The sequence below is a fragment of the Carettochelys insculpta genome, chromosome 22 (genome assembly GCF_033958435.1).
Source record: "Carettochelys insculpta isolate YL-2023 chromosome 22, ASM3395843v1, whole genome shotgun sequence".
NCBI lineage: Eukaryota > Metazoa > Chordata > Testudines > Carettochelyidae > Carettochelys > Carettochelys insculpta.
In genome coordinates, this window is record NC_134158.1 from 4,900,714 (window position 1) to 4,914,679 (window position 13,966).

The following is a 13,966-nucleotide window of genomic DNA, read 5'->3' on the forward strand; positions in this document are numbered from 1 at the left end:
CCCTGCCTCAGCCTGGGGGCTGTGTTGGGGGGAGAGCTGGGGTGGGGTCCTCTCTGCTGTAGCCCGGAGCCAGCCGGCACCCGAAGCCCTTCAGACCTGGCTCCACCCCAGAGCCCGCACGCCCAGGCAGCACCCTCACCCCCAACCCTCTGCACCAGCCCTGAGCCCCCCTCCCACACGCCGAACCCCTTGACCTCACCCCCCCCCCGCGCTTTGTCAGACTACTGATATGGAGGGGACGTGTCACATTTCCCATGAGGGGTGCACGGAACAAATTCATTCCACAGGTGCCTGGGAAAAGTTAACGGGAAGGCTGAGTCTGAGCCCGGGTTTTACAGAGGAAGCACCAACTCAGCTGGGCCAACATCCCAGCCTTGTTCCCAAGGGGTGACCAACAGCTGGGGGGAGCGGGGGCGGGGAGGGGGACAAGCGGGAGCAGAGCGCATGAGAGAGGGGACTTGCATTTCGCTCAGGGTTAATACCCCCTTGGGACTGCCCTGCAGCGCACTGTAAGAACAACAAGTCCTGGGGCACCTCAGAGACTAACATTCTGGAGCATAAGCTCTCGTGGGCAAAGCCCCGCTTCATCCCAGAGTGCGCCAGCCTTTCTAGGTGGCAATGCGCCCACTGCTCGCCTTTTCCCTCTCACTCTACAGGCTCGTCTTCTATTGGCCCAGCCTGCTACTGCTGACTGAGGACTGTTTCTCACCGCCTCTCTCCTTCTTTAGAGTTGCCCACTGCTCACCTTGTAATGATCTGCAGCACGAAGGGTCTGTCCTGATCGCTTCCTGGAACGTCTGGTGACAGTCTCGCATACGTACAGCATCCATTCTCACTCACACAACAAGGAGCTTTCATTAGCACAGATACAATCAGTACTGAGACTGAACAGCAAGTTAATTTCAAAACCATCACACTGAATTCAATGTCAGATACAGGTGAACATTACACAGAACTGAAAGAGTTTTATACTACAGGGGTGCAGCTTGCTTGCTTTTAGGCCCTTTTAGGCCCCATGGAAAAACTGCCAACTGTCTTCAGTTGCGTCTCCTCTTTGTCTTAAACCTGCACAATCAAAAAGTTTCAATCTGTTCTTAATGGTTAACCAAACCAGGTCTGGCCAGGGGGGCTGGAACAATTTTTATCATGGGAGTGCTGATGAAGGGGAGTTGCAGCCCTCTGCTTTCACCAGCCCTGGAGGCCTGCTGACCTAGAGCAGACCTGCCTCTTACAAACACACGGATTCTTTTCTCTGCAAAAAAAAGAGCAGTCTATGAGCATTTTAAAGGCTAACAAAATAATTTATTAAGGGGTGAGCTTTTCTGGAATAGACCTACATCTTCAGACCATAAGACAATATTTAAGGCACAGACAACCAAAAGTAGTCATCAAGGTTGACAAATCAGAAAAATCAGAATCAAAGTGGGCACACCAGAAGAGCGGTACGAAGGGGAGAAATCAAGAGTCACATCAAACAAAGTGGCTGTGTCTACACTAGCCGAAAACTTCAAAATGTCCATGCAAATAGCCATTTTGAAGATTACTAATGAGACTCTCTTTAGAATGCGGGGGTGGGGGGCAGCACTTGGAAATTGCAGCGGCTCGCGCTGCGCAGCTGGTCCAGATGTGGAAATCCCCTTATTTTAATTTTAATTTAATTTTAATGCTGTTGAGTCCGCCCTGTGACCTTGTCTGCAGCTGTGCCTGGCACCCTTATTTCCATGTGTGCTACTGTGGCGTGTAGACGTTCCCTCGCTGTGCCTATTTCGATGTGGTGCTGCGCAACGTCGATGTTGAACATCGACGTTGCCAGCCCTGGAGGACGTGTAGACGTTATTCATCGAAATAGACTATTTCGATATAGGCTTCACGTGTAGACGTAGCCGTAGCCGTGACGCGCGCTATTTCGAAGTAGTGTGCACGTGTAGACACAGCTACTGAGCCGTCTCCCGCTGCGCAGGCGTAGAGCCAGGACAAGGGCAGCCGCCTGGTGCCGAGTGTTTCCCGCACAGCCTGTGAGTGTGAGACGTCTCTACCCCCCATCCGCAGTCCGCCACCGCCACCGCCTCCCCCTTTCGTCACTTCCCCTCTCTCGTCAACTCCCGCCTCCCCCTTGCGTCACTTCCCCTTTCCCAGTCAGTTCCAGCCTGTCGCTCATCTCTCTTGTCTCTATTCCCCGCATGAGGTCCCGCCTCTCCCTGTCATCACTTCCCCTGCCCCCTTCTGCTTCTCCTGGGACGTCACTTCCGAGGAGCCAGTTTCCTGCGGCCGCTCCGCTGGGTCCCGCGCTGCCGCCGCCCGGAGTCCCCTGAGCCCCGCCCCCCCACAGGGAGCCGCCGCCGGGTGAGGGGGGGCTCGGCCGGGAAATGACTCCGCCCCTCCCCGTTTGTGTCTCGGACGCTCCGTGCGGGGCCTCCCCCTGGTCCCGGCCGGGCCGCCCCGTTCTCCGGCCCCTCCGCCTCGTCCTGCCGCCCGCGCGGCCCCACCCCCCCCCCGGGGAGCCGCGAGCCCCCCCCCCCCCCCCCCGGCAGCGGCGCCTGGTTCGTCTCGTGCTGCGGGCGGCTCGCGGCGCTGGGCCCCGCGGGGAGCAAAGAGGCGCCGCCCCAGCGCCCCGCACTCGCCCCCGCCCGGCTCCGGGGCGCCCGGGGAGGGGAGCGGAGGCGGCCGGGGGATTGTGACTCGGGGCCGGTTTTCGCTCCTGGCTCCACTCGCCCCTCCAGGCGGAGTCTCTGGGCGGCGCCCGCGGGCTCTGCACCCCCCTGGTTTTCTTCTCCCTTGTCCCCCTCAGTGATTTGGGGTCCTGAGTCCATTGCACCCCCCCCCCCCCCGCAGGGGATCCGAGAGCTCTGGGTGGGTTTGTGTCCACCCCCTCCCGGTTCCCCAGTGGGGCCGGGCGCTCGTCACACGGTGCCTGTGCTCCCCCGCGGTGCAGTTCAGTGACCCTCATTGTCCCTTCAGCTGCTCCCTTCCTCCGGGCTTGTCCCCGTGGTGTGTCACTAACCATGTGACGTTTCCGTGGGACACACTCCAGTGCGCAGCAGTGCTGGGGCTCAGGCCGTGTCTGGAGAGAAACGAGGACGGATTTGGGATCTGACTTGTGTGATGTGGTTCTGTGAGACTCGAGCGTTTCTCCGAATGTGCGTGTGCAGCACGTCTGCCCCAGGGAGCGAGTGTGGGGAGCCGGGGGCACAGAGCAGCTTCCAACCCCGTCTGATATGTCTCCATTGCCTTTCTCTCCTGCTAGGTGCAGAGCACCCACGTCTGGCTCCAGAGCAGCCCCGGACCTGCAGAGACAGAGCGAGGACATGGCGGTGGCGGCAGAGCCGGTGACCTTGGAGGAGGTGGCTGTGTGTTTCTCCCAGGAGGAATGGGGGCTGCTGGCCCCGGGGCAGAGAGCCCTCTACAGGGAGGTGATGCAGGAGAATTACCAGACCGTGCGCTGGCTGGGTGAGGAGCCCTGTCCCCGGGGATGTCAGAGGCTGTGTGGGCTCCACAGCTGCTGGGTTGGGTTTGGTTCGGTTCAGGGTCCCTCCCTGCCCCTGTCCCCAGTGTCAGGAGTATCAGCCTCAGGAATTACTGACTCCCCTGTGAGAGACTGTCCCCTCCATGGCCCCTCCCAGGGGAAGCAGGTTCAGGGACACGGCAGCGGTGCTGCTCTTCCCACAGCCCAGGTCTCCATGTGCTTCCCACCATCTGCCTTGTCTGGACGTGTGAGTGGAGCGGCCCAGGCAGGAACGGCAGGTACCAGAGCTGTGGGGCTGGGGCCGGCTGCTCTTCATGCCTGCAGGGCACCCCTGGGAACAGCGTGCTGCACCGCTGCTAGCACCTACCATTTAGGGGGAGTTCTTGAACAATCAAACACAAACTCCCAGACAGACGCACCAGCTCTCCCATGTACAGTAGATTGCTTTCTCGGGAGTCACTGGTGAGTACCAGACACAGGACAAACCGGTTATGAGTAACATGTGCCCCAGTTTGGATGCAATGTCACTCCCCGTAGGTCTCATAACACACGTCATCCAGCGTCCTCCGCCTGCATTGATATTGGGGGTTTTGAAGATGGTTGGGAGGTGCCCAGCTAGGTCATGTGACACCTGGTGGGGCCAAACCTGGGCAGTGAGTAGGAAAACTGTGAAGGCAAAAGTGCAGCTAGAAGCTCAGGAGGAGGTTGTGGGGGAGGCGGAGACGGGGGCTGTAACTAACACCCTCCAGCCGCACTTCTGTCAGTCTCCTTCCCGCACCGAGGGAAACACGCCGCATGCGGCTGGAAAGTGAATCAGCAACAAGCCGGTGATGCAGGAGGAAAGTGGTAAACCACACAGAGAAGCTGCTGCTGGCAGAGTAGAACTGAGGCAGTTGAGGGGGACCCCAGCTGCAACAACAGCCACATCCCGCAGAGAGCAGCACAGCCAAACAGCACCATGGCTGGCTGCAGGAGCAGCAGCTCTTGTGAGTTGCTGGTAGGGCCCACCCAGCCGCAGGCAGGCAGGGGTCACAGAGCAGGAGCCTGGGCAGAATCTGAAGCAGCCGACCTGGGACTCACCTCGCTGCTCCGACAACTTCCTCTGCCTCCTGCTGGTTCAAGTAGCTCATCAGAGCCAAAGAGCCGGAGGAACCAGGCCCCAGCCAGGAGCTTTGTGGACAGAGCCCTTGGGGAGCCAGAGCTCTGCCAGAGCCTTTCTCTCCAAGTTCCAGTGATCTGCCCTGTGGCAGCTGCAGTCTGAGCCCTGCCTGGGGCCTCGGTTTCGGCCCTGCCAGCCCTCACAGAGCTCGCGTTTTGAGTCCTGCAGAAACACAGAGAAGTCCTCTGGCACCTTGTAGACTAACAGATTTTCTGGAGCATCAGCTTTTGTGGGCAAAGGCCCAATTCACCAGATGCACGACATGGAAATTCCACAGGCCAGTAGAAATAAACAGGCACAAGAAAAGGAGGGAGTCCCACTCAAGAAGAAGGCTGGAGGCAATGAGAGCAATTCAGTCATGGAGCATGTGGCCCATTTCCAGCAGCTGATGTGGCGGTGTGAACAGCCAGAGCAGAAAAACTGCTTTTCTACTTGGCCAGCCGTTGCTGGTCTGTGTTCAATCCTAAATAGATGGGGTCACATTTGCAAATGAATTGCAGCTCTGCAGTTGCTCTTTGAGGTTTGCTTTTGACATTTTTGCATTGCAGGATGGCTACTTTTAAATCTGCTCCTGAGCATCCCGGGAGGTTTTGTATGTTACTGTTCCTGATATCTGATTTGCATCCATTTATCCTTTTATAAGGAGACTCTCCAGTTTAGATGTGCAGGCGAATAAGCTCTGCTGGTTAATATAAAATTAGAATATAAGTGGAGATACACATTTCCTAGATCTGGAAGGGACCTCAGGAGGTCATCTAGTCCAGTCCCCTGCCCTCTTCGCAGGACCAAGCACCGTCCCTGACATCTATTTGCCCCAGTTGCTCAATGGCCTCGTCAAGGATTGAACTCACAACCCTGGGTTAAACCCGGGTTAACCCTGGGTTAAGCAGGTGTGGTGGTGTCATTGGTGGGTAGAGGTGGCACGGAGGTATGTGGAAGGGTGTGGTTTGTGATTTACAGTGTTGTGGTTAAAAGTTGCTGGGGAGAATTTGTTTAAGGTTGTGGGCGGCCTGCCTCCCAAGGTCTGTGAGAGTGAAGGATCATTGTCGAGGATGGGTTGTAGGTCACGGATGGTGCATTGGAGAGGCTTTAGTTGGGGGCTGCAGCTGATGGCCAGTGGTGTTCTGTTGTTTTCTTTGCTGGGCCTGTCTTGTAGCAGGTGGCTTCTGGGTACACGTCTGGTTCTGTCAATCTGTTTCTTCACTTTCTGAGGTGGGTATTGTAGTTTCAGGAGAGCCTGGTAACGGTCTTGAAGGTGTTTGTCTCTGTCTGAGGGATTGGAGCAAACGTGTTTGTACCTTTTAGTACTTGGCTGTATACAATGGATCGTGTGGTGTGCCTTGGATGGAAGCTGGAGGCATGGAGGTAGCATAGCGGTCCTTGGGTTTCTGGTATAGGGTTGTGTTTATCTGACCATCACTTATGTGCACAGTAGTGTCCAGGAAGTGGATCTCTTGTGTGGACCATTCCAGGCTGAGGTTGATGGTGGTGTGGAAACTGTTGAAATCACTGTGAACTCTTCAAGAGCCTCTTTCTCATGGGTCCAGATGATGATGTCATCAATGTAGCTCAAGTGGAGGAGGGCGCCAGGGGTGGAGAGCTGAGGAAGTTGTTCCAGGTCAGCCATAAACATGTTGGCACAGTGTGGGGTCACGTGGGTGCCCATTTCAGTGCCATGGATTTGAATGTATAAACTGTCCTCAAATCTGAAGTACTTGTGGGTGAGGACAAAGTCACAAAGCTCCACCACCACTTGTGCTGTGGCATCATCAGGGATACTGTTCCTAACAGCTTGAAGTCCATCTTCACGTGGCTTTTTTGTGTAAGAGACCTCGACATCCATGGTGACCAGGATGGTGTTTTCAGGAAGATCACCAGTGCACAGCAGTTTCCTGAGGAAGTCAGTGGTGTTTCAAAGATAGCTCGGAGTGCTGGTAACATACGGTCTGAGTAGAGAGTCCCTATAGCTGGACAAGGCTGCAATGAGAGTGCCAATGCCTGAGCTGATGGTGCCTCCAGAATGTCTAGATTTATGGGTCTTGGGGCTCTGGGGGTGTGTCTGTGCAGATCTGTTCCTGCGCTTTTGTCAGGAGTGTCTTGAGCAGACGGTGCAGTTTCTGTGTGTGCTGCTCAGTGGGATCAGAGGACAGTAGCCTGTAGAAGGTGGTATTGGAGAGCTGCCTGGGAGTCTCCTTTTCATGGTCTGACCTATTCATGATGACAACAGCAGCTCCTTTGTCGGCCTGTTGGATGACAACGCCAGAGCTGTTTCTGAGGCTGTGGGTGACATTGCATTCCGCACGGCTGAGGTCCTGGGACAAGCAATGTCACTTTCCCACAATTTCTGCCTGCGCACAGAAGCAGAAGCGCTCTAGGTATACGTCCAGTCTCTCGTTTTGATTGCCAGGAAGGATTCCATGCAGAATTCTTCTTCTTGTACTCTAGGTGTGATGGTGCCTGCAGGGCTGTTCAGAGTCTTGTTGAAAGTGCTCCTGGAAAGTATTCCTGGCAAAACTGGGGTGAGGTTCCAGATCCCCACAGAACTGTGTCATGTTTGTGGGGGTGGTGGGGCACAAAGAGAGTCCCCGAGAAAGGACAGACTCCTCTGCCGGGCTGAGTGTGTGGTTGGATAGATTGACAATGTTGCCGGGTGAGTTACGGGTACCGCTACTGTGGCCCTCTGCGGCAGGTCGGAGGTGAGAGAGTTTACAGTCCTGTGGAGAAGAGCAGTGGGCGTTGTGACTCTCCTGTCTCCTTTCGGTAAAGTCCAGCCACCTGGGCGTTTGTGTGGGAGGCTGTTTTTTAGGAGAAGCTCCAGACTTGAGAGCTCCTTGTGATGTTTCCCTGTTTGCTGCACAGGAAGCTGAACAGGTGGTTCCTCAGGTCTGTGGGAGTGTGTGACCAATCTCTCGACACAGTCCCTGCAGTGTGTCGGTTGCAGTGAGTGTTTCACCTTCAGCCCGTTGGGTGGGACGTCCATCCATTTGCACTTGGCGAGGAAGATGGTGTCTCTGTCTGTGAAGGTTTTTTCATGGGTTTGATGGATTCCCCCTCCACGTGGCTAAATTCGGGGCCTGCCTGGTGCCAGGCATTGGGTGTAGCTGTGTTAGTTTTATCCACGAAAACAACAACAAATCAAGTGACTTGTTTGAGCTGAGTGGTCCTGTCCTGCCCTGGGATGGGGGGGTTGGAACAGGTTAAGAGGGAGGCTGAGTTGTACCCTAGAGAGTGGAGCAGAGCACTTGGCTCCCCCAGGAATGAGCTGGGCCATTCCCAAGGCAGGGGTGAGGCACCTGTACCCCAGGTGAGTGTGACATGGGATCTTGTACCATCCAGAGCCCGGCCTGTGCCAGGTGGGGAAGGAGCCTCTCTGGGTGGGCGGCTCAGATCCTGGGGCTGGAAGAAGTAATGGCCTGGACCTTCCTGAACAAGATCAGCACTTGGTTAATTGCTCCCCAAGCAGGATTTCCAGTTCCCAAAGCTGATGTGATCTCCTGGGTGGAGCGAGGGGAGGCGCTGGGGGTCCCAGATCTCCAGGGCTCTGGGAAAGGGGAGATCATCAGCGACCCCCACACAGGTGAGCAGTGAGCTCAAGTGACTCAGAAACCGATTTCCGTGTCCTCCTACATGTCACTTGGGCCTTTTCATCCAGAGTGACTGACCCTTCAGCCTGTCTTCAGCTCCAGCCAGAAGGTGGGGGCAGGGGTGGGGTCCCTCCTCTGGGGAAGGGTTGTGTGGAAGGAGGAGCAGCTCAGTTCATGTTACTTCAATCTTTCCATCAGCTGTTGGCTGCGTTCCCCCTTTTCTGTTCCCTTTCAGAGTTTTCCTTTCAGCTCAGCTCAGAGAGTGACACTGTCTGGTTCTCTCTGTGTCCCAGCAGGTGAAGTGATGCTTCTCACGAATGACGAGGAGAATCTTCAGCTGGAAGAACCAGAGCAAGTGGCCTCCTGTGGGATGTTCCTGGGAAGCTCTGAAGGTCGTGTTTCTCAGAGCCCTGAGCACAGAGAGACCTGTGAGAGTCAGCGTAGCCCTGAAAGGCAGCAGGGAAACCATGCAGGGGAGGGGCAGGATAACTCCAGCCGTGGAAGCAGAGGTGTGAAAAACATTAAAGAGAGCGAACAACAGAAAACCTGTGGGAAAAGCTTCAGTCTTAACAGTCTTTGTACCATCCACACAGGAGAGAAGCCCTATATCTGCCCTGACTGCGGGAGAAGTTTCCAGCTGCGCTCAGGTCTTATTGATCACCAGAGAACCCACACTGGAGAGAAACCCTTCCACTGCTCTGACTGTGGGAAATGCTTCTCATGGTCCTCAAATCTTAAAATTCATTGCAGAATCCACACAGGAGAGAGACCTTATAACTGCTCTGACTGTGGGAAAAGGTTCAGAGACAGGTCAAACTTTGTTACACATAGGAGAACCCACACAGAAGAGAAACCCTTCCACTGCTCTGAGTGTGGGAAAAGCTTTCGGCGACACTCACACCTTCTTGATCATCAGGTGATTCACACAGGAGAGAAACCCTATCACTGCGCTGCCTGTGGGAAAAGCTTCAGCAGGAGTGCAAACCTCCTTAAACATCAGAAAATCCACAGGGGGGAGAAACCCTTCAACTGCTTTGAGTGTGGGAGAAAGTTCAGTGACGTTTCTGGCCTTGATAAACATCTGAGAATCCACACCCGGGAAAAACCTTTTCTCTGCTCTGATTGCGGGAAAAGCTTCAGTCAACGCTCATATCTTGTCCATCATCAGAAAACCCACACGGGGAACAAACCCTTCCGCTGCTCTGACTGTGGCAAAAGCTTCTTGTGGCCTTCAGGACTTAAAAGACATTGCAGAATCCACACAGGAGAGACACCCTATGACTGCCCTGACTGTGAGAAGAAGTACAGATGCAGATCACAACTTGTTGCTCATCAGAGAACTCACACTGGAGAGAAACCCTTCCAGTGCTCTGACTGTGGGAAACGCTTCTCATGTTCCTCAAGTCTTAAAAGTCATTGCAGCATCCACACAGGAGAGAGACCTTATAACTGCTCTGACTGTAAGAAAAGGTTCATACAGAGGTCAAGCCTTATTATACATAGGAGAATCCACACAAGAGAGAAACCCTTCACCTGCTCTGACTGTGGGAAAAGCTTCTCATGCTCCTCAAGTCTTAAAAGTCACTGCAGAATCCACACAGGAGAGAGACCTTATAGCTGCCCTGACTGTGGGAAAAGGTTCAGAGAGAGGTCATGCCTTGTTACTCATAGGAGAAGCCACACAAGAGAGAAACCCTTCAGCTGCTCTGACTGTGGGAAGAGCTTTTGTCAGCGCTCCAGTCTTGTTCGTCATCGGAGAACCCACACTGGAGAGAAACCCTTCCACTGCTCTGACTGTGGGAAAAGCTTCTCATGCTCCTCAAGTTTTAAAATTCATTGCAGAATCCACACAGGAGAGAGACCTTATAGCTGCTCTGACTGTGGGAAAAGGTTCAGACAGAGGTCATGCCTTGATTTACATAGGAGAAGCCACACAGGAGAGAAACGCTTTGACTGCTCTTACTGCCAGAAAAGCTTCAGTCGGAGTTCCCTCCTTGTTGCACATCAGAGAACCCACACAGGAGAGAAACCCTTCACCTGCTCCGAGTGTGGGAAAAGCTTTTGTCAGCGCTCCAGTCTTAATCATCATCAGAGAACCCACACTGGAGAGAAACCTTTCAGCTGCTCCAAGTGTGGGAAAAGCTTTTCTCAGCGCTCCAGTCTTATTCATCATCAGAGAACCCACACAGGAGAGAAACCCTTCACCTGCTCCAACTGTGGGAGAAGCTTTTGTCACCTCTCAAATCTTATTCGTCATCAGAGAACCCACACTGGAGAGAAACCTTTCAGCTGATCTGACTGTGGGAAAAGCTTTTGTCAGCACTAAAATCTTACAGATCAGAAGAAGCTTCGAGCTGTTTTGTCTGTCCGGGAACACTCGCACATTGTCAGTCATCAGAGAGTTCACACAAGAGAATAACCCAAGGACTGCACTCACGTGGGTAACCTTCAGTGGCTGCTCAGACATTATTGATCATCAGAGGATTCACACAGGAGAGAAATCCCATAACTCTGTTTTTTGTTATTTTTGAAGCTGGGCCACTGGGCAAAAAATCAGTGAGAACCCCATGAACTACCACACTGCTTCTCATTTCTCCAGGGTGTGGTGTTCTGGAGTCATTCAAGTAACTAAAATAAAGTTGACTTGTTCCCTGCTTTAATCCATGCTCCTTTATAAAAGAACTAGACACACTGGAGTTTGTGCAGGACCTGAACTTGATTAATTTTTGGTGTCTTTTTTTAATTAAATAAACTGAAAATGCTTCACGTGAGTTGTTGCTCTCGGGTGTGTCTGGAGAGGAGGGGTCAGTGCATGGGGACTCTGGGGAGAGACCATTGTCCTACCCCCTTTCACCGCAGAAGCTTTGGGCCCAGGTGAGAAGCACCTCTGGTTGGCTGCTGCAGCTCCAGCAGGTACACCCAGGGGAGCGGCGTATGTCCCTCGCCTGGGGCAGGGCCAGGGTCATCAGTCCTCTGCACTGCCCAGCCAGAGAGGAATGCAGCAAATGTGCACTTTCTCCTCGCTCGCTGGTGGAGGGGAACAGCCAGCCGTATCCCTATACAAACTTAGGGGGGAGGGAGCTGCAGCTGCCCCAAAAACACCTGAGGGTGGGATGCTCATGGCTGGGATAGTCCTGGGGGTGGGAGAGGGGGTATCCCCAGCCAACCCCTTTCTCGTGTGGTGGTTGCCTCTTTTCTATGTGGTCCCCTGAGAAGCCATCCCAGTGCAGCCCATCCAATCCCTGGCACACCCACACCCCAGCCTGGCTCTAAGTTACAAGAAGAGAAAGCTGCAGACCAGAGTGGGTGGTCCTGGTTCTTACCATTTAGGAGTTCTCGACCAATGGACAAGCCCAGACCCAGACAGACAGACAGACATTCCCTCTCAGAGACTCTAGAGCGGATCCCCATGGGAACAGATGGAATTAAAAAGGCACCTGGGCAAGTAAAACGATGCAAAACTTCCTGTAAAAATGAGATGAGCAAACGTTGCTCGTTCCTCTGCCTTTGTCTGTGCAGTGTTGGTCGTCGCCTTTGCGCCCCGGGCACGGCAGCGGCAGTGATCATTGCTCTGTTCCTTCCTCTCTTTGCTTTGACAACACTCACTGTTGTCAATGTCGGCTGACGTGGAGATGTGCTGTTGTGGTTGGTGCCTGGGTAGTTAGGGGTCTGTGGTCAGGGGGGTGTTGGGAGCAGGCTGGGCGAGGGGGTGCTGCAGGCGGCGGGGAGCTCAGTGACAGGAGAGCGAGTGGTGGTGTGGATGATCAAGCCGGCCTGACCCTCCCTGCCATTTGCTGTGTGTTATCTCTTCTTGCTCACATGGTCGTCCATGAGCCCACAGCAGCGGCAGCACCAGCAGCCCACAGGCACCAGGTGGGCAGTGTGGACCCCCCAACGTGATGGTGGATGGGTTGACTCGGCGGCTTCTGCCCCCTCATTCTGCAGGAGATGAGGGTCTGGGATACTCGGGTCCCTCCATTGGGCGAATCCAAATGGCATCTGAACCATGATTTGGTCACCGGTGTCCAAGGGGCCCTGACTCCTTACGCCGCCCCCCCGCCCCCGGGGCAGACACCCCTGTGAGAACCTTCCCCACTGCCTTGTGGGAAGGTTCGGGAGAGCCAAAGGCTACGGGAGCAAACTCAGCCAGCAAGTGCGGCGTGGAGACCCTGAGGCGGGTAGCAGGGAGGATTCGTCAAACCTGATTTCCGCATCTCCTTGCAGTCACCTCAGTTCCAAACGTACTGACGTCTGTCCTTCCTTTGCATCCAACTGGGGCGACCCAGAGGGGGACGGGCACCTTTGGGCAGTGCACTTGCTCCAAACACTAGCCCAGGCCATGCGGCGTGTTGGAGGGTGCCAGCTGGAGAGGGGCGGGGGTAGACCAAAAATCAAAGTAGCTGTAAATGATTTTGGAAGCCATCTTGTATAGACGCCATTTCACAGCCCTTACTCCCGCGCGCACACAGGAGCCAGTCCTTTCCTTGACCTGTTTGGGAACAGCGGGAGGATGAGCTCTATGGAATGCAATAATGGGCTGTTTGGAGTTGGGGCTCCAGCTCCCCGGTACCTGTTTCTCTTTGCTGATAACAGTTTCTCTTTGGAAAGTGATTTACGCTGCTCTAACTAATTGCCTCTGACACTGGGCGTTGTTTGTGTGAGGGGATAAAATACCAGAGTTCGCTGCACCAAGCAGCCTTGCTGGGCCTGGTTTTACTCCTGTCCAGTTTGGCTCCTCTGTTGCCTTATTGAATTCAGTAAAGCTGAACGTTCGCCGCCTACACAGAGACGTCTTGTGCTTCAGCAATTTGGAGGTTCCACCGAGATCCCAACGCACCACTTGCCCGGATGGGGGGGCCAGCACCCGACCTCCAAGCCTCTGAAGAGCGCTCAATAGAAGGTAAGGGGGATACCTGTTACAAAATCTCCCCGCAGGGGCTTGGGACCGGAGTGCCGGCTGGTCATCAGGGTAAGGGGGAGCTACGGGTTCCACCTTTGTGGAGCAGCTAACGTTCTGTGTGTGTCTGTGTCTGTCTTTCTCTATTAGGCCTGTTTTGTATGTCTCTGTTCCCAAAGCGCACACCGGTGTCTCTAGTGAGGCAGCCATGCGCTGGGCCCTCTGTGTTCAGACACTAAAAACTGGTGTGGTGCCAAGACTCTCTTTCGACACATGGAACTGTGGGAAGCTTTGTTGCCTCCCTCTTTTTCTGTTCTGAAGTAAGACTAACCATTAATGATATCCCTAAGCCCGGGCAGACTTAAGTCCCGCCAGGCGTCCTGCTGGGCTGGAGCGTGTGCTGGGAACATCCCCCCCGTGAGCCAGGGGGGCTTTGGTCCAGTGCCTCACACTCTGTAACCAGGTGAACTTCAGTTCGATGCCTTGCAGGGAGAGATCTTGTGAGCCAGGTGAAATTCGGTTCACTGCCTTGCACCCTATGAGCCAGGCGAACTTCCATTCGGTGCCTCACAGGGAGAAAAGCAATGATGGGGACAGGTCAGACTCCAGGAATTCTGGTACCCGCTAAGGGCCGTCCAGCTGTTTTTATGTACACTCACATAAATGGGGAAATTACTTGCAAGTGTCTAGACAAAAGGAATCTTTATACCCGGGACAATCCCAAACTGCAGTTCCCTCTATTAGGTACCACTGATAGGGATAAAATCCTCCATTTACGAGGTGCTCCTGAGGGTCGTGGAGCGAAAACTCCTGATCAACAATGGTCTGTGTCAGGGATTTTTATCCCTTGGGCATTATCGTCC

General features: G+C 54.4%; 1 protein-coding gene and 1 pseudogene across 1 annotated transcript; both read left to right on the plus strand.

The window, feature by feature from the left end:
* The window catches only part of LOC142024635 (E3 ubiquitin-protein ligase TRIM21-like), an 84,658-nt pseudogene that overhangs the window by 57,867 nt on the left and 12,825 nt on the right, over positions 1-13,966 (plus strand).
* On the plus strand, positions 3,084-10,960 carry LOC142024761 (uncharacterized). Its single transcript, XM_075016962.1, has 3 exons — positions 3,084-3,137; positions 3,245-3,447; positions 8,500-10,960. Exons 1-3 carry the CDS (start codon positions 3,103-3,105, stop codon positions 10,497-10,499), a joined length of 2,238 nt encoding a protein of 745 aa, XP_074873063.1. The 5' UTR covers positions 3,084-3,102; the 3' UTR covers positions 10,500-10,960.